The sequence below is a fragment of the Malania oleifera genome, chromosome 10 (assembly GCF_029873635.1).
Source record: "Malania oleifera isolate guangnan ecotype guangnan chromosome 10, ASM2987363v1, whole genome shotgun sequence".
Classification (NCBI taxonomy): Eukaryota; Viridiplantae; Streptophyta; class Magnoliopsida; order Santalales; family Ximeniaceae; genus Malania; species Malania oleifera.
Window position 1 is genome coordinate 14,296,849 of NC_080426.1, and position 21,006 is coordinate 14,317,854.

At 38.4% G+C, this 21,006-nt stretch overlaps 1 protein-coding gene across 6 annotated transcripts in view; it reads left to right on the forward strand.

Annotated features, from left to right (window-relative positions):
• The window catches only part of LOC131165636 (aminodeoxychorismate synthase, chloroplastic), a 46,411-nt gene that overhangs the window by 14,180 nt on the left and 11,225 nt on the right, over positions 1-21,006 (forward strand). For 5 of the 6 annotated variants that reach the window (XR_009139622.1, XR_009139623.1, XR_009139621.1 and 2 more), the window contains 4 exons: positions 6,981-7,047; positions 8,793-9,080; positions 9,162-9,288; positions 16,600-16,874. Coding sequence is in view for 3 of the 6 variants with exons in the window: in XM_058123585.1 (XP_057979568.1) it covers positions 6,981-7,047; positions 8,793-9,080; positions 9,162-9,288; positions 16,600-16,874 (757 nt within the window). In the remaining 3 variants the exon portion in view is untranslated. The remainder of the gene's footprint in view (positions 1-6,980; positions 7,048-8,792; positions 9,081-9,161; positions 9,289-16,599; positions 16,875-21,006) is intronic. The other variant, XM_058123586.1, reaches the window with a different exon arrangement.

A 21,006-nucleotide genomic window follows, 5' to 3' on the forward strand; every position in this document is an offset into this window, starting at 1 on the left:
ATTCTATAAAATAAATTCCATCTAGGCATCTACAATTATACACTCATTAGCCGCATCCATATTAGAGTATGATCAATATTAAAAACACTGGTCCAATAACATAAAGGCCGTACCCAGTGCACAAGGCTCCCACATTGAGTGGGGTTTGGGACAGGTGGATGTCAGCAAGCCTTAACATGAGGAACAGAAAATATTTTGAACAGTGTCTATATATGACAAAATGAAAGTAATAGAGCCTATAGGCAGACTGGCAGTGAGGCATCACTCATCAGGCATCAGCCATTGGGTTTACCCATTAAATGATTTTTCAAATAGCAACAACAATAGAAAACCAAACCTTAAGTCCCACTAAGTGGAGTTGGCTACATAATTCTTTTCCACCAATTTACACGATCATGGGCAATTTCCTCCAACAAATTTAAGGCTATAAAATCCTTACTATTTCATTTCAAGTTATTTTAGGTCTTACCCCTACCCCTTCTACTATCCCTCACAGTAACTAGCCCACTCCTCATCATAGGTGCACTATTTGGCCATGTTGCACATGCCCAAACCTTTGAACTGTTCTTCCCTTATCTTTTACAAGAGTTAAGTCGAACTTACGACAAATATATTCATTCCTTAATTTATTTTTGGGTAAAAGACATTCACCTCATATGGGGTTTGGAAAAAGGATAGGGACATCCCTGAGGTTCCAAAAATTCCATTAATCTCCCTTAAGATTTCAATAATTCCAGTGACCTCCCCTGAGGTTTGCCAAAAAGATACAAACCCCCCTTTATATTTTGCAATAAGATAAGCCTTTTGAGGGGAAATTTGTGTCTTTTTGCCAAATCTCAGGGGAGGTCTGTGGCATTTTTGAAACCTTAGAGGAGGTCTCTGGAATTTTTTAAACCTCAAGGGAGGTCAATGTCTTTTGCCCTTTACTTTTTTACATTATACCATTCATCCACCTTAGCATTCTAATCTCGGTAATTTTTACTTTTTGGATATGTTGTTTCTTAATTGCCCAACATTCTGATCCAGATAGCATATCTGGTCTTACAGCTGTCCTATAGAACTTCCCTTTTAATTTTAGGGTATTTTATGATCACACAGCACGCGCAAAGCACTTCTCCATTTTAGGGAGGCAACAGGCTTTGTCACACGGACATCAGCAAACTTCTTTGTAAAGAAGCTGGAAGTTGTTAGTCAGATTATATCAAGCCATAATGAGCCTATAATTAGCCTATTTATTTATGACATGATTCTTGTATTATAGTTGTAACTGCCATGTAATTAGCTGCAGCCATGTAACTGTCATGTAATTAGATGCCATGTAACTAGATGCCATGTAACTGCCATGTAATTAGCTCAAACATTGCTGTATAATGACAAGAACCCTCACAAAGAAGGGATTCAATACAATTGATATGGTATCAGAGACTAAAACTTGAATTAGGTTTTCTGGGTCAATTTCTTTCGTGATTGTGAGGGTTGTTGAGTCACCTTAGGCAGTTTTCTTTGGTTTTGGGAATCTCTGGGCATTAGAGGTTCATTGTGGTGTGAGTTTTGTGGCTATCGGTAGTGTCTGGGCATCATTGTGGTGCTGCCAAGACATTCTTGGGTGGTGCTGCCAAGACTTTCTTGGGAGAATAGTTTCTGGGCATAATTGTGGTGCTGTAAAGACATTCTGGTGTGAGTTTGTGGTTGTTTGAGAGACCTGGAGGTTCTCGGCTTGATCTGGTGTGGCTGGTTGTGCTAGACAGATTGTATTGCACACACGGTTGCTTCTCTTTCTAGGGCAGGTAATTGTTTTGGGCTTGTTTTCTTAGTGTTGGGCTGTTTGGGTTTTGCTAGTTGGACTGGTTTTGACCTGCTTCTAGTGTATTAAGCAAGAGGGGTTATTTTAAGTCAATGGTTTTTGGGCTGTATTTGGCTTTGTGGGTTGGGCTGTTTTGTGCTTTGCGAGTGGGTGTTTTTCGTATTTTTTGTCTTGTCTTTTATTGTTGTGTTGCGGGCATCATGACTACCAACCCAGATTCTTGTGGTGTGCGCTTCACGGGTAAAAATTATGGTACTTGGGAATTTCAATTCTGCGTATTTGTTATGGGGAAGGAGTTATGGGGCCATATCGATGGTAGTAACCCGGCTCCAACTAAGCTTCCTAGTTTGGCTCAGTGGAAGGTCAAAGATGCTAGAGTAATGTCATGGATCTTAGGATTTGTTGATCCTCAGATTGTCCTATATCTGAGGCCATACAAGACTTCTAAAAGTATGTGGGAATTTTTGAAGAAAGTTTATAATTAGGACAACACAGCCCGATGTTTTCAGTTGGAGTATGAGATTGCCAATTACACTTAGGGCGATCTCTCCATTCAAGATTATTTTTCTAGGTTTCAAAACTTATGGGGTGAATTTGCTGACATGGTTTATGCTAAGGTGCTAGCTGCATCTCTCTCTACAGTTCAGGAAGTTCATGAACAGAGCAAGAGAGACCAATTTTTGATGAATTTACGGCCTGAATTCGAGGCAACTCACTTTAATTTGATGAATTGTGATCCTTCTCCTTCATTGAATGTGTGTTTTGGAGAATTAATTCGAGAGGAGCAGCATCTTGCAACACAAGTCATTTTTCAGTGAGATAAAAGGACATCTAATGCCGTTGCATATGTAGCTCATGGGAAAGGCAAGGGTAGGGATATGCGGAAGGTTCAATGCTTCAGTTGTTGGGAGTATGAGCACATTGCTGCTCAATGCTCAAAGAAATCTTGTAATTATTGCAAGAAGCCAGGCCATATTATCAAAGAATGTCCTATTTGTCCCCATAATCGTCAAGCTCATGCCTATCAGGCTGCGGTTGGTCCTTCTTCTTTTGCTGGTTCTTCTACAGCTAGTGATCAATTTGTCCTTACTCCAGAGATGGTTCAGCAGATGATTATGTCAGCCTTTTCTGCCTTAGGGCTCCAAGGTAATGGTAGTACTGCATCTCAATCTTGGCTTGTTGATTCTGCTGCATCCAATTATATGACTAGATTGTCCGACACTCTTTGCAATGTTCGCCCTTATCATGGTTCATCCCAGATTCAGATAGCTAATGGGAGTCATTTAGCTATTGATGAAGTCGGGGATATTTATTCTTCTTTCAGAGATGTTTATGTATCTCCTGAACTTTCTACTAGTCTTATCTCAGTTGGCTAGTTAGTTGATAATAACTGTGATGTTCATTTCTCTTGTGATGGTTGTCTTGTGCGAGATTAGGTGTCGGGGAAGATACTCGCAAAGGGGCCTAAAGTTGGTAGACTTTTTCCTTTGCACTTTTCCATTCCTAGTTTATCTTTGGCTTGTATGATAATTAATTCTCAGAGTGAAATATGGCACAAACGTTTGGGTCATCCGAACTCTGTTGTTTTGTCTTATATGTTAAGTTCGGGTTTATTAGGCAATAAAGAACATGTTTCTAAAGCTTTGTCATTTGATTGTTCGATATGCAAACTTGGAAAAAGTAAAACTCTTTCATTTCCTTCTCATGGTAATCGTGCTGCAAAATGCTTTGATATTGTGCATAGTGATGTTTGGGGTATTTCTCCTGTAATTTCTCATGCTCGATACAAATATTTTGTGACATTCATTGATGATTTTAGTCGATATACTTGGGTCTATTCTCTTCGGTCCAAATCTGAGGTCTTGTTTGTTTTTCAGATCTTTGTAGCATATATTGAGACCCAATTTTCTACAGGTATTAAGATTTCGCAGTCTGATTCTAGTGGGGAATACATGTCCCCAAGTTTCATGATTTCTTACACCACAAAGGCATTGTCTCAACGCTCCTATCCTAATACCCCACAGCAAAATGGGGTGGCTGAACTTAAGAACCGACATTTATTGGACGTTGTTCGCACCTTATTGCTTGAGTCCTTTGTCCCTTCTAAATTTTGGGTTGAGGCATTATCTACCACAGTTTACTTAATTAATAGACTGCCCTCTCAGGTCTTGAATTTTGATTCTCCTTATTTTTGTTTGCATCATCAGCATCCTACCTGTCTTAATTTGCATGCTTTTGGATGTGTATTTTTTGTTCATTTACCTTCTCATGAACGTCACAGACTTTCTGCTTAGTTCGTTAAATGTGTCTTTATGGGTTATAGTATTTCTCACAAAGGCTATGTTTGCTATGATCCTGATTCTAACAAATTTCGTACTTCTCGTAATGTTGTTTTCTTTGGAAATCAATATTACTTTTCTACCCATGTTGAGCCCTTGCCTGAGCTTAGTGTTCTTCTGTGTTATGATGAATTGCCTCCTCTTCCTGAACGGTTCAAACCTGGAATTTTGAATACTCAACGTCTACCGACTTTGCCCTCTCTCGAGCTGGACTCTTCTGCCGCATCTGATCCAACGCCGTCTGCGCCTCCTGAGCTTGACATGGCTCCTGCACCTGGTCCTCGACGCTCTGCATGAGTATGACACCCTCCAAATTGGTATGGCTTTAATGCTACTTTAACTTCTATTCCCATTCCCACATGTTTTTCTGAGGCTGTTAAACATGAATGTTGGCGGAAAGCGATGGGTGAGGAACTTAGGGCTCTCCAAGATAATCTTACATGGGACGTGGTTCCTAGCCCGTCTAATATTAAGGCCATCGATTGTAAATGGGTTTACTCGATCAAGCTCCGTTCTGATGGAACTTTGGACCGGTATAAGGCACGGTTGGTTGTCCTTGGGAACAAGCAAGAGTATGGGGTGGACTATGAAGAGACTTTTGCTTCGGTAGCTAAGATGACTACAGTGCGTACAGTTATTTCTATTGCTGCTTCACAAGGCTGGCCACTTCATCAAATGGACGTAAAAAACGCATTTGTTCAAGGTTACCTCAAAGAGGAAATTTATATGGCCCTCCCACCTAGTTTTTCTTCCTCCTCTTCTTCGGATGTATTAAGTTGAAGCGATCTTTCGATGGGCTGAAACAGGCTCCCCGAGCATGGTTTGACAAGTTTCGAACTACCCTTCTTCAGTTTTCCTTTCAGCAAAGCTAATATGACTCTTCTTTGTTCTTTTGCAAGACATCTGCTAGTATTGTTCTTCTTCTGGTTTATGTTGATGATATTGTTATCACTGGGACCGATTTTGCTTTGATTGATCTTCTCCAGCAGCATCTTCACGCCTCTTTTCATATGAAGGATCTTGGTCTTCTTACGTACTTCTTGGGATTGGAAGTTCACACTGCTCCTTCAGGCATCTTCCTAAATCAACATAAGTATACACAGGATTTAATTACTTTCACTGGTCTTCAGGATACTTCTTCTGTGGATACTCCTTTAGAAGTTAACACGAAGTATTGTCGTGAGGAGGGTGATCTCCTTTCTAATCCTACTGTGTATCGCCAGCTAGTGGGTAGCTTGAACTATTTGACTATTAGACTCCACGCCATTTACACTTTGCTGCCGTTCTTCATATCATTCGATATCTTTGGCCATCCCCTAGTCGAGGATTGTTCTTTCCTGCTGGCTCTCCTCTTCATCTCGTTGCTTATAGTGATGTTGATTGGGTCGGTTGTCCTGATACTTGCCGTTTTGTCACGGGCTGGTGCCTCTTCCTTGGAGATTCTTTGATTTCTTGGAAGAGTAAAAAGCAGACTCGTGTTTCGAAATCTTCAACTGAATCTGAATACCGTGCAATGTCTGTTGCTTGTTCTGAGATTAGTTGGCTTCGTGGGCTTCTTGCTGAGCTAGGTTTCTCTTAGCCTGATCCCACTCCTCTCCACGTTGATAACACTAGTGCTATTCAGATTGCTGCTAATCCCATTTATAATGAGTGCACGAAGCATATTGAGGTGGATTGTCACTCTATTTGGGAAGCACTGGACACTCGTGTCATTTCTCTTCCTCACATTTCCATTGACCTCCAGATTGCTGACATATTTACGAAAGCCAGCGCCATCATTTTCTCGTGGGCAAATTGATGCTTCTTGATCGACCCGCATCAATTTGAGGGGGGATGTCAGTCAGATTATATCAAGCCATAATGAGCCTATAATTAGCCTATCTATTTATGGCATGATTCTTGTATTATAGCTGTAACTGCCATGTAATTAGCTGCAGCCATGTAACTGCCATGTAATTAGCTCAAACGTTGCTATATAATGAGAAGAACCCTCGCAAAGAAGGGATTCAATACAATTGATAGAAGTGACTGTCAGTCCTTTCACAGTGCAAATGGGTCAAGGTGTTGCGGAGCCTGGTTTATGTGTCTCCAGGTATCAAGGTGGATGGCAGCAGAAACAGTTGAACATGCATTGAAGACTTGGAGGGGTGCTTAGTGCCAAAAAAAAAAAGAGGTAATTGCCTTTGGGATGCTATTCCTCTTGCAGTGTTCTGGCCCAAAACATTGCAAGAATTCTGGCTTATCTGGAGAGAAGAATCATGAGCTTTTGAAGGGGAGAAAATTCCTTGGGAGACTAAAAAATATTGTTTTCTTTCTTACAGTTTGTGCTAGTAATTTTTTTTTTTTAGTTTGGATCTTTTGTTTATTTTTTCAATTTGTTGAAGGCTTGAAGCTAGTTCTTTTGGCATCTGACTGGTTATTTTTTTCCTTAGCTGCATGACTTCCTCCTTGGATCCTAGCTTATCAATAGCCAATGCGATACTCTCACTTATAAAAAAAAAAACAATAACAATAAAAAAAAAAAAAATTAATAAACTGTCTAACACAAAAACAAAACAAAACTTTCAGTTTTTCTTTTCTGTCTTTTTTGAAGCATTATAATCCCATCTTTTGAAAATCTCTTTCAGTCTATAAATCTTGAAACCTTTCTTTTACGATTTAGACCCCTAAAACTACAGCCTTCCCTTTAATGTAGTCGCTATAGTCCTCCACATTATGAACTATAGTTCTATTCCACATCATTTTTAATTTATTTTCGATAACATATTTTTTTAGTTTTCTCAGAAGACTGGGCATGCAATAGGGGCTTTAATACTATTAACCTATCTTGTTTACAGTGAAATTGAGCACAGCGGGTGCAGACTCTTCCAGGGTATTCCATCTGGCAGAAATTCTGGATTCAAGGTCAGTATGGTATATACAAGTAAAAGAGATTGAACTTAATGACTTTTGTTGTTTTAAATTAAAATTTTCATGCAAACCCTTTTCTGCACTGTGAAGATCTCAATTTTAATGGGTTCACCATGCCCTGGCTGGATATTATCTGGAGATACCAAATCATATCAGCTGTATTTTTTTGATTATGTTCATCAAAGAAAAATTTATAAAAAACTGTTTGTTTTGGGGTTAAAGAGGCATCTCAGAGAGTCATGTACTCATGAATCTTATGTCAGAGATGCAGTAATATGTAAAGTCGATTAACATGTAAATCCTTTAGTGTTAACCTTGGATACAATGTGGTACAATGTGGAAAATAAATTCCCTTTTTTGGTCATGCTACTCATTTGTGTAGAATACTTATGTTTGTGAAGTTCAGGAGACAGCAGAGTATGTTTTGTCCTTTAGGGAATTGAGTGCCAACAACATTTGGCACTAAAGTCTGGCTCTCTGTTTCCTTGATCACGCAGCATACTCTCACCTTTTGTGATCTCTCTCTCTCTTTTATGCTTGTCCTGCTCTTTCCAGTATGTGTCACTGCTATGATATTTTTTTCTTCTTCAATTAGAGTGGGCTTACCTTTTTTTTCACTCCATTTACAAATTTCACATTACCACTGATTAGTGTTTTGTTTTGTTTTTGATATTTTTTCTTACCCTCTCCCAGGTTTTCACAAGTTGTGTGTTATTTTTTTTGGGTTAAAAAATTAAACTACAATGATCTGTGAAGGGGAAACATAGAAATTTTTTCATACATTGATGCTGGCCTATAGCTGAATAGTTCTTGCCTAGCTAGTTATCTGAATAGCAAACATATCAATATAGATAGATCCTCTCTTCAAGCTTTGTCCATCTTAGACAAGACTTTGATATGATCAAATGCCCTAAACAGTGAAAAAACAAGGTTCCTTAAAATAAAGAGTGAAACATGACCAGGAAAATAATTTAGCTGTTTTACATCTGAATGGCTGTAAATGAATTCAAGCCCATGTTCACATATGTCAAGGGATATCTAGAATTTGGCATTTAGGTTTCTCCTGCTAAAGAACTCTATTCTATTTCCAAATTTTTTTTAATAGTATAAACATCTCAGAATAATATGATGAATTGTTTTTCCTGTTATTTTTATGATACATCCATAGGGAAATTATGGAAATGAAATGAAAATATTTTATGAAAGCAGGCCTTGGTACAGCAGTGAGGTTGTGCCTCTGTGACCAGTTGGTCATGGGTTCAAGTCTAAGGAAACAGCTTCTCTGTATAAAAGCAGGGGTAAGGCTGTGTACACTGTGATGATCCTCCTTCTACCCTCACAAAGTGGGGAGCCTTGTGGCCTGGGATGCTTTTTTTTTTTTTAAAATGAAAATAATTTATGTGGAAAATTTATTTACAGTCTAAAATGGTTCACTGGGAAACCAACAGAGCCAAATTATAAATTGGAAATTTGAAGTTATGAAGGCTAACATCAAATGTAAAACTGGATGTTTGGCAAGATTCTTATAATGAAGTGAGAATCAACTTGCTAGCTATCTGTTTCTTTGCTGGAATCACTCTTACAAATTTTTCTTTGTACCTTGGTAATGTTATTAAATTTCTGAATTGTTGGTGGTAGATTCTTCGAACTTCCAAAATACCTTGTCTATTGCATGTTACTATTCTTTAGAACCATATAGTGAATGTGAGTATCATTTAAGCTCCTGTTTGTTATTGCAGGTGGTACGATATCATTCCCTTGTTGTAGATGCAGACTCACTTCCAAGGGAACTTCTGCCAATAGCTTGGACGTCATCGACTGACACACTTTCTTTTCTTGAAACTGAAAAATCTGATTTTATTACTGATGCTTACGAGGACTGGGTTAGCCAAGAAATTGCTATTGATTCTTTTTCAAAAAAAATAAAAAATAAAAGTTATAGGACATCCTTCCTTTCTGAGGGAAGGCAAAGCAGGAGAGTGCTCATGGGCATTATGCACTCTACTCGGCCTCACTGTGGCTTGCAGGTGTGTTGCATTATCCTTGTGTTTATAAGTATCTGCAATTTGCAATCTGCACTACAGTGTTATTTTGTTTTTGACATTCAGTTTCATCCTGAGAGTATTGCGACTTGTCATGGAAGGCAAATATTCAAGAATTTCAGAGAGATGACTGTAGATTATTGGCTCAGGTTGAACTCATCCTCCATCACTGAAAGAAAGGTTCACGATACTGGTAAACTGGAGCCTTTTTCATTTTTTTTGTTTTAAGAGTTATTAATACATCCTTCTTGATTAGTAACTTTCTTCTCTTTTCTTTTCTTTTTTTATATCTGCACTGCATGTGCGTAAAGCCTTTTTTATAGAAATACTTTACATGCTCATGCATGGCTATCTTCTAGTTCATTCTGTCTTGATCAACTCATAGGGTGGAAGTTAAAATGAGGAGTTTGTTGTATTAATATGTTATTATTAACATAACAACTGAGGGAGAATACTCCTTGGTTATCCCTTATTAGAAAAGATAAAACAATGAATTCAAACTTGCCACGGCTTTAGCTGAGATTGAGAAAAACCTCTCTGGTGAAGGCTTGCCGATGCCTGCCATCGAGACGTTTTAGTTTTAAGTTTCATCTGGTTTCTCATTGTGGAAAAGAAAAAAAAAAAGGAAAAATAAAAAAAAAAGGATATTTTTTTTGAGTTTCAGCCCTGTCTTTTTCCATCAAAATTGAGAGGAAAGTGTTTTATTTTGAGTGGGTTCCCTCTTTGTGTGTGCTCAGAATTCTGGAAGAATCTAGGATTAAGAATCCCGTTGCTTATTGCTGGAAATGAAGTGAAGTGGGTACAACAACAATCCTATGAATTCTGATCAGAAAACTCCGATTATCCTTGTGTAAAAATGACGAGAAACCCAGGAGGTTCTTTGATCATGCGTTTGGTGTTAAATAAATTTGTCCATGTGATTGTTGTTGAGAAACTCTTATACTATACTTCGGGGGAACTATTTTCACTGAGGAATCCAGAGGGGAATGAGGCTTCGAGCTGTTGGTTCTTCTGCAAATCGTTGATAGAGGATGAAGGTAAGATACAACAATACTTGCTGCAGACCATAATTTTTTCTTGCAAAAACTGTGGATCCAGAGATATAGAGAAGAGTAAGGGCAAATGCCTTGCATATAATGGAATCCCTGATTAGGGGTGGCAAAACAGGTTAACGGGTCAAGTTTGGACGGGTCATAAACGGATAGGGGTTAAACGGGTTTGGGTTTGGGTTAACCCGTTTAATAATGGGTGACTAACGTATAAACCCAAACCCGCTCGTTTCATAAACGGGTCGTAACCGTTTAAAAAATAATTTATATATTTTATTTTTTTCTTAATTTTTTTAAAGAAAAGCGCCCCATGTTTTATTTATTAAATCTTAAAACATAAAATGTAAAAAAAAACATGTTTGAGAGTGGGAGTCGAGAGGGAGACTGAGAGGCAAAAGGAGAGGGAGATTGAGGGTGAGAGAGAGACTGAGAGATGGAGTGGAGAGCTGGTATTCTTCAAGAACAACTACATGAAGTACGACCCAGATGCCCTGCATTTGCGGGACCGTGGCCGGCCACCAAAGCCGAGGATCCTGCTGCTGCCGGGCATGGTTCTTTCCTCCAGAAAGCCGTGGGGCCGCCCGCCAAAGGACCCATCGGTGTCCAGGCCGTCGGAGAGTGAGAAGCCCCGTGGATTTGAGACAGAGAGTGAAACGAGGGCAGCGGCGGTGAGAAACGGAGAGGAGGGCATCTGGGACCTGAAGGTCAAAACAACCATCATTGGAGCGTTGTGAGGGAGATGGCGAGCTTCAGCTTTCAGAAGAATCAGAACTTGGAAGTTGGATTGTTGTTGGAAGATGGCACTGGCGTGCTGGGCAGACAGGCAAGGGCGCAGCCGCGCAAGGCAGTGGAGTGCAGGAATGGAATAGTGGATAGAAATTAGGGTTTTAGGTGTAATGTGTTTATATAGTAGGCAAATAAATGGGTCACCCGCTGGGTGGTCCGATCCAAACATGGGTTGACCCGTTTATAAATGGGTTAGCTTGTATAAAACTCAAACCCGGTTTAAATGGGCATGTCACGGGTCACCTGTTGGGTTTCGACCCGTTTTGCCACCCCTATCCCTGATGAATGAAGCTGTGTAGAGAGGCTAAAATATGGAGGATCTTGTGATTAGAGATGGGACAATTCTGGCGATATCAGCTGTGAAAACTCAGCAAGGCAAGTCATCAAAATTGGAACGCGTGAAGTTGGGTGGGAGTGATTCTCGGGCAATATCAAGACCCAAATCTGATTTAAATTTTAAAAATTATTTCCCTAAAGGAAATGGACTGAGTCATGGGCTGAGGGTCATAAATATTGACAGTAACCTATATATTACAAGGTTTGGGCCAGGAGGTCTAAACTTGAAGCTTGTCTATCCAGCAGGCCAAAGGATGGGTAACGGGCCGGCTTAGTTTGGGTGGAAAAGGAAAAGCCCATAACAATTAAAAAGTCAGTTTTGTTTGATGGGCCTCTCTTGATGGATGGGGGCCTGAAAGAACCTACAGCAGTTGTCTGAGGTACAGACAAAATTAAACAGGGAAGCATTGTTCCTTCATTGATTCATTAGGCCAGTTGTGAGGATATTAGGACTACAGCAGATTTGTCAGAGATTTCAGCATGCGAAGCTTCTTAAAGTGTCATAATGTGCGGACCACGGGATGGGGGCCCAACTGCCTCAACTCGGGGATGGCAAGTGCTTATATTTATGTTTTTGTTTAGTTCAATGGAGTCGCCACTAACCTATCATTTTCCTAGGTGCGATTAGGTCATCTAATTATTACCAATTTATTAGTCTCTAGGCTAAACTTATGGGCCAAAGAATTGATAGCCATGGTCTGTGTTACCAAAGTCAGGTTCAGGAGTTCAATTATGCGAGGGGAAGGTACTAGCAACCCCTACACACCTATCCAACAAACGGTTTCTAATTAACCTATGGTTATTCCAGTTTGAATCCAAGGACCTTCAATATCCTATTGTGTGATTTACTAGCCTTTCAATATTTTCCTTTGCACCCATTTGAAAATCTGTTTAGCAGTCCAAAGTTTAGCGCAAAAAATAGACAAAAGTAGACTGAAAATGCTCCCTTGGTTTCTAGAAAAATTTCAAGAATTCTTAGAATTTTTTTGAGATTTTCCAGGTGATTTTTGAAATCAAGGGGCATTTGTCATTTTTGAAAATTTAAGGGCATTGTTGGAAAATTTTAATTTCTTGGTATTTTTTTTTTAGAAGAAGAAGAAGAATAAGAAATAAAAATGAATAAAACAGCCGCTTTGAACTTTATACTCAATTGCTGACTTAGAAAAAAGGCTTAACCATTAAACATGCCGAGTCAAAAGTTAATAATAAAACTTTATTAAAGATAAATAAATAAATAAATAAAAATCCATACACACACATATGTACATGCTCAAGATATATGTATATGATTAATCAAATCTACAGTGGTGTTGAACACTTGTACCTATACACATATATATAGATATGGTACATATATATTCAAACTCATGCACCACTCATATATATGAAATATAGAAATATTGTACATATATATGTTTGATGTATATATATACACAAACTCACACACCCCACATATATGTAGATATATAAATATCATATATAAGCATATAGATGTGTATGTACATATATATGTATATATGTATATATGCAAACTTACGCAGGCCTCGTATACACACACACACACATAGAAAGTTAGAAACATTATATAGATGTATAAAATCGTGCTCACAAGTATAACTAGATATACGTTATGGATATAGATGTATAAATACCCATTAACACACATGCACACACGCGCGCGCGCGCGCGCGCGCACACACACACACACACACACACATATATATATATATGTATATATGCCATTTTTACTTTCTTTTTCCCTTTTATTTTGAATAAACTAGTCAATAAAAAACAATAGAAGGGGAAAGGAAGCAAAGAAATAAATTAAACAAAAAAGCTTCTTCACCTTACACATGAATTCTATGTGAGTGCACTTATACACACACACACACAGATTTATATATATATGTATACAAATATAACTAGATATACGTATGTGGATATAGATGTATAAATACCCATTAACACACATGTACATATGTATGTGTGTGTGTGTGTGCGCCATATTTACTTTCTTTTTCCCTTTTATTTTGAATAAACTAGTCAATAAAAAACAATAAAAGGGAAAAGCAAGCAAAGAAATAAATAAAGTATTTATAAAACAAGCAATAAAACCAAAATAAATGATTTGTCTTTTCAAAAAAAGGAGAAAGAAAAGAAAAGGGATGGGAAGCTTTGGGAAGTGTAAAGTGTTCTGTCAGTTCCAGCTCCTTTCCTTCAACTTCCTTTTATTGTTCTCAAAAGGAAAAGGAGTTCAAAGCCCTCTCCCCTTTTCTTTTTCATGCATAGAGAGAGAGAGAGAGAGCGCCACCTCCCGGAAGAGGTCTTTTGGCAGTGAGTCGTGTGACTCTGGCAAGGTGCACAGGGGTGGTGGAGCGGCGGGGATGGAGAGGCTATGGTAGTGAGGTGCTGCTCTCTTCTTTATTTTCTTCTAATTTTCTCTTTTGATTTCTTCTAATTTCTTCTTTTTGATTTTTTTTTAGGAGGTGATCTCTCCCTCACCCATTTTCAAATTGAAATTCTCTCCCCAAATTTGGTTTTCTTCCTCTTGCCCCCCCTGATGTTTGCCCTGGGTCTATTTATAAACCTCTTTCGACAAAGTGATTGGAGGGATTGGCAGTGACTGTTCTTGCTGCGGAAGCATCGGGGCGATGGGTCGAGAGGGGCGATTTTGTGTGAGCATGTGGATGAAGAGCAGTACTGCTGCTCTATTGTTATTTTTTTTTTCCTTTTTTTTTTTTAAATAAAAAGAAAAAAAAAATTATTTCCATTATTTCATTTTTTGTTATGTGCATGGATTAATTGGGTCTTGATTTTTGATTTGGGTATGGACTTGGATGCAATTTCCAGTGTAGGTTTATATATGAATTTTAGATCTGAGTGTGAATTTGATTTGGGTCTTAGTTTGAGTTTGATAAATTTGAATTTGGGTCTTGGTTCAATGCTCATTTGGAATTAAATTGAAAATTTTACGGGGGCTAATTTAAATTGTACATGTTAGAATAATCTTTGTCTGTAAATTCAGTAGTTGATTAAATTTTCGATTCCAAATTTAAAGAAATAAATTTTAAATTTTCTAAAATCAGATGACTTGAAATCAATGGAATTCATATTAAACTTAACCATTGGGAAGTTAGGACCCAAAAATTTGAATTTTAAGTGGGTTGGATTTGGTTCGGAATAACATATTTTTATCTGTTTTTCCGGTCTAGGTGGGAATGAGCTTTCTTTGCCTTAGTGGGTTCTATACTCTTATCCACACGCGTCTATCCTCCATTCCTTTGTATTATCTTTCTCTTTTTAGAATTCCTGTGAGAGTGGCATAGGGGCTTGAAAAATTAATACGGAACTTCTTGTGGTTGGGGGTGGGGGGAGGGAGAGAGTAATAATGATCTCCTTGTAGGTTGGGAGATTGTGTGTAGGTCTAAAAGGGAGGGAGGTTTGGGTCTTGGTAGTTTGGTGTCCAAGAACATTTCTTTGGTGGGGATATCGTATGGTTATGACACTTTCCTTTAGAGCCTAACTCTTTTTGGCATAAGTGATTCACAGTAAATTTGGCCTACTACAAAATGGGTGGAAATTCATGTTTCAGATTTATGATTATTTCTTTCCAAAAGTCCGCTATATGGTGGGTAATGGGGAGCAAGTTTGTTTTTTGGAGGATATTTGGTTTGGGGAGATGCCTTTGGCTATTGTCTTCACTCATTTTTTATGGAGTCTCTATTCTTCATGATACCCCTATTTCTGATTATTTTATTTTATTTTATTTTACAAGGGGATAGTCTCTTTTGGAATTTTCATTTTGGGAGAAATTCGAATGACATGGAGATTAATGAGTTGGTTCTTTTAACCATTTTGCTTGATTCTTTTCACATTCATTTGGGAGTGAGAAAAGGGTTTGGAGTTTAGATCCTTCTGGGGAGTTCTATTGTAAATATTTTTTTCTCGTTCTTGACTAGTGTCCCTAATACGAATCCTTTTGGTTTGTATTCTTCAATCTGGAAAGCTAAAGCTCCCTAAAAAATAAAAGCTTTTATTTGGATTGTGGTTCTTGAAAGAATTAATACTAATGATTTGCTTCAGAAGAGAAGCCCTAATAAGGCCCTGTCACCAGATATTTCTGTCCATTGTTTGAGGAGTGGTGAGACTTGTCGTCACATCTGTTTCTTCGTTGCCCTTTTACTTGGGCAGCCTGGAATAAACTTTTTGGTATTTTTGGTGAGGATTGGGTTGTCCCTCCACTTTAAAGGCTTTTTTGCACAATCACATTTTGGGGTTTGGGTAAAGAGAAGGATAGAAAAGCCTTGTGGAGATGCACTGTTATGGCTATTATTTGGTGTCTGGTTGGAGAGGAGCACTAGAATTTTCAAAGGGGTGGCTACTGCTAATAATTTTCTGTGGAATTAGAGTGGTGTATCTTGGGTTGCTGCGGGTGTTGGCTAACAGCTTTTTTCGTTGTGTTTATTAGGAAGATCTGCAGCGGGACTGGTTGGCTCCGCTTCATTGAGTTGGCTTTCAGAGTATGATGAATTTTTGTTGTAATTTCTTGTTATTGATGTAAAGGGAGGATTTTCTATTCTCGTTCTATTTTTCAATTTTCATTTCTCTTAGTTTTTTCTGATGAACATTCTTCTCTCCTTCAATAAATTGTTAATTTATTAAAAAAAAAAAAAAACAGCTGGGGGAGATCATTAATATGCTGATTATTGATGGTTTGAAGTACCTGAAAAGGGCAGTGGCAATCTCCATTCTTGGGTTCGCTCATACTTTTAACAGAAAATGCTAAAGCCTTAGTGAACTGTGGATTGGTATGAATGGTCAAAACATATGATATATTTTCATTTGGAACACTAAATCTAGCTATATGAAGTTTTAATTCAATATTTTTCTGTACAGGATAAATTTTTATTAGTAAAAATAGAGCATTAATGCTTGATAATTATCTTTACAGTCATTATTGCTCTAGTTCACCTTAAAAAAAAAAAACAAAAGGAACACTTAAACATCTCTTAGTATATAACTGCCATCACTTATTGGCCTATATGTATATATATTAGCATATCCCTAATACTGCATTATAACGCATGTGTCGTACTCTGATTCCTTTCCTGCTCTACAAACTGGAATGTTCCATGTTTTAGGTTACTTTTGGTTGGCTACATCCCCAATATTGATCTTATTAATTAGTGAGATGGTTCAAACTCCTGCATCTGTGTTTAATTCCCCACCTACACTATATGGCATAGCTGTTTGCTGCCAGTCATGTCTTTTTCCTTTCATATTTTATCATGCAAGAGCCAATTATTTTTTTCTGAGCACTAAACTTTATTTAGCATGCATGCAGATGGCCCGTGCTCATCGATTATTCAGAGAAGTTGCTGAAACTAATCGATCAATGAAAGGCTTAAATGGGAGGAGTAATTTCAACCCTTGCAATGTCACAAATCTTTCCTGTCCAAGCATTGGTACTAAATTTCTGAAGTTGAACTGGAGGAAATTTGATGGCTTGGCTGCTCAAGTTGGTGGGGCAAGATATATATTCTGTGCTCTCTTTGGAGATGATACGGCTCAAAACACCTTTTGGTTAGACAGTTCCTCTACTGAAAAGGTTTGTTTATAAATATATCTAGATTGCCCCAACTATAGTCTTTAAAGCAGCAATGCACACTAATGCATAAATGGTACTTGGGGCCTAGGTGGTAGGCACAAGGTGTATGCGTGACCTAGACAAAGATGAAAAATGCACATTGAGAAAAAAAAAAAAAAAAAAACATGTGATAAATATTTATTACGTAGACAATTATTTTGTTAATAACAATCAGTTAAGGCAATGTGTCACGGACCCCCAATTTAAACTCAATTAACGGGCCGCGCGGCACTCGTTGAGGCTCTCCCTCGGCAGAGTCGGCCAATAACTACATGTTCAATCTAGTTGTCATGAACACTCGGAAGGTTTTCGGAAGTCATTCATAGTCATGAAATATCAGTTCCAACAATAATAAATTCATGATGACAAATGACCTTCATACTTAATGTATGTGGAACTAGTTGTTTATATTCAATCAACAAGACAACCACCCAAGCCATCATTCGAGTAATTCAACATCCAGTATAAAAATCCCTGGTGAGGACAAGTGAAGACATCTCTCCTCCCCATTTAACCGAGGTCACACTATCAAGCCCTAACATTCTCCCCCACTCTATCGACGACTTCGTCAATGTATTTGTAAGAAGACTTCCCACTCTTTGCTATTGATGACCTTCATCATTAACTACATGTCTACCAAGTTATACTCTACATATTTAGTCTCTACTCTATACGACTCATCCATGGTATGAGAGAAATACAACCACTAACTTGTAAAGAACTAAAAAAGGATACGACTCATCCACTGTGTGAGGTAACTATGACAACTGACTAGTAAAGGACTAAAAAAGGTATCCGACTCATCCACTATGTGAGGTAACTACGACAACTGGTTGGTAAAGGACTGAAAAGGATATGACTCATCGATTGTGTGAGATAACTATGGCAACTGACAGTTGAGGATCTGAAAAAAAGGAGACGACTCATCGACTATGTGAGGTAACTACGACAATTGACCGGTAAAGAATCGAAAAGGCATACGACTCATCAATTCCAGTTGGTTGTCTTTTGGGTATCGAAATCTACCGAATCTTGCATCATACCATCGTTCAAGTCACCAAAGGCTTCCAAGTCTCTATATTAACTTGGTTAGAGAGTGCAATGTTCACCCTGCCTACCCTTTTCACGCTTTGGTGTGTCACCCTGCCTGCTTTCCTAGGTACTTGGCGTGAACTATTATCCTTTCCCTGCCATACGAACTGAAGCATGCATCGTTCACCTTGCCAATCCTTTAGCGCATGGAGTGACACCCTACCTACTTTCCTGGGCACTTGGTGTGAACCATTACCCTTTCTCTGCCATGTTGACTTATCAGAGCATGTAGCGTTCATCCGGCCAACCCCTTTAGCACTTGGCATGACACCTTGCCTACTTTCCTGGGTACTTGGCGGGAACTGTTACCATCTCTTTGTAGTCCTACTGAAAGTCCTCTGCTCACTTACCCATCAAATTGTCATGGATTCTTTTTACATCCTCTATATGTGTAACATAAGTAATGATCTCAATTCACTCCCATAGGGAGGCCTCAAGCTCTATTGGCTCAACCTCGTGGGATTATGAATTTCATCCGACCTCGATGTCTTTCAGCCTATTCAAGGCTTTTGACAGACCTCAAGCTCTATTGGTCTGTTTCTTGTAGGGAGGCCTCAAGCTCTATTGGAACTACCCCTTGGGATTCTGGATGGCATCACACCGGCGATGTGATTCAGCCTACTCAAGGCTTCCAATAACTCAATATTCTCTGGTAGACCTCAAGCTCTATTGATCCGCTTCCTATAGGGAGGCCTCAAGCTCTATTGGCGCTACCCCTTGGGATGGTGGATGGCATCACACCCTCAATGTGTTTTAGCTTACTCAAAGCGACGGCTCAATACTTTCTAACAAACCTCAATCTCTATTGGTCTGCTTCCCGTAGGGAGGCCTCAAGCTCTATTGGCACTACCCCTTAGGACTATGTATGAAATCACGCCCTCTATGAGTTTCCGACTACTCAATCCTCCTTTCGAATGCCACAAGCTCTGTTTGTCTTTCTCCTTCATGATATGGGAGATGGCATCACGCCCTCAATGTATTTCAACCTATTCTCAAGGTTTTCAACTACTCCATACCAAGGATTCTTATACATGGAGCAACTTACTCAAGTTCCACAATTCTGTTTTCAAAATCAATTTTCTCTTTGGTGGCCTCAACTCAATTGGCACGCCTTTCTCTCGAGTCATCCCTTGCCTCACATGTTTCAACATTGTTCTGTTTTACAAAATTTTAAAGTCTCCCTTTACAACTAATAGTGTTCACGCCCACTGGGCTCACGCACACCGTGCTTTGATACCAGTGTCACGGACCCCCAATTTAAACTCAATTAATGGGCCGCGCGGCACTCATCAAGGCTCTCTCTCGATAGAGTCAGCCAATAACTACATGTTCAATCCGGCTGTCATGAACACTCGAGAGGTTTTCGGAAGCTATTCATAGTCATGAAATATCAGTTCCAACAATAATGAATTCATGAAGACAAGCGACCTTCATACTCAATGTACGTTGAACTAGTTGTTATATTCAATCAACAAGACAACCACACAAGCCATCATCCGAGTAATTCAACATCCAGTATAAAAATCCCTGGCGAGGACAAATGAAGACATCTCTCCTCCCCATTTAACCGAGGTCACGCTGTCAAGCCCTAACACAATGCATAATGATTAAAGTTTATTTATTTAGACTTCAATTATGTTATCCTGGCTTGAAACAAAAATCCTTTACTTGATTTGGCTTAATTTCATGGATTTCTTTAAGCATTTAGAAAAATTTTGTATAAAAAAGGCACAAGTTAGAGGGTTGACTAACTTCCAAATTTGTCTAAGAACCTCGGATAATGGACCAAATTTGACCAATATTGCACGAAGCATTTTTAAGAATAATTTTTGCTGGCATTTTTCTTTTTAGTCGTTTTTATGCTAGATTCAATTTTTCTTAAACCTTATTTTTTAGGTGATGTCTTTGAACTTGAAACTAGGAGAGCCAAACCGTAGTGAAAATTTTCGGTTTTGTTCTTGAAGGGGAGAGTTGATTCTTTATTCTGTGGGACTTTGATTTTTAAGTATTTTTTATTGAGCTCAAATGGGTGGGTGTTTCCTTTTTTAAATGTAAATTCTTAATTTAATGGAAAGGGAAGAGTAAAAAATTACAATCTTTTTGAAGTCTTGAATGATTTTCCACATAAATAAGGGGCTGATTGTTCTAGAAGGAGAACATATGCTGTTGATTCTGCTGAATGAGGGCAATATGCAATAAGCACGCATCCCCCCCTCCCCGGTGGCAGCATCTGGACCTAAGCCCCACACCTAGCTGCCTAGGCATATGCCCAGTGCAGGGAACCTCATTTTTGAGTTTTCAGGGAACCTCATTTTTGAGTTTTCTCTGCACTTGCTGTATAATGCGCCTTTTTCTTGATGGGAGCTTTTAATAACCATAATATCTTGCTTTAATAACTTTATATTTCTGCATTTTTTATAAAAAAAATTCATTTTAAATTTTGTTCCTTTTTTTAGGGAAGCCCCCATGCATCAAGGAGGGGGACTAGAATTCTAGAACCCAGTCAACCCACAACCTCCCCAGTGGAGGCCACATGATGCACCATTGTATTTTTTGCATCTTTAATTTTATACTCTGTTTTTGTGTTGCATTTTAGTTTTTTAATGCGTAAAGCCTTTACTAAAGCATAGACTACCCAAGTTTCCTTCTTTTGATTCTGATTTAAGTTTAACTCGCTCTTACATGCTATGTTCTGAACTTTGACCAAAATTTTTTTTGCTTGGAAAAACTTATCGTTGAGGAAACTTCAATTGAACATAAAAGTGGGCAAGTCTGTGGAAGATTTCCGAAAGAACTAGGTTTATATTTTGTTTATAATAGCTTAGGAAATGTCAATGGGGGCATGATTTTAGATAATGAGGGGGCATTTGGTAAAATTAAGTGTCTAGTGCTGAACATCGAATTCAAATATAATTTTGTGAACTAGTTCTGAATTGAACTTGAACCGGTTACTGAATTTAAAATCTGAATTATTTTAATAATTTGATATTTAATATCTAAA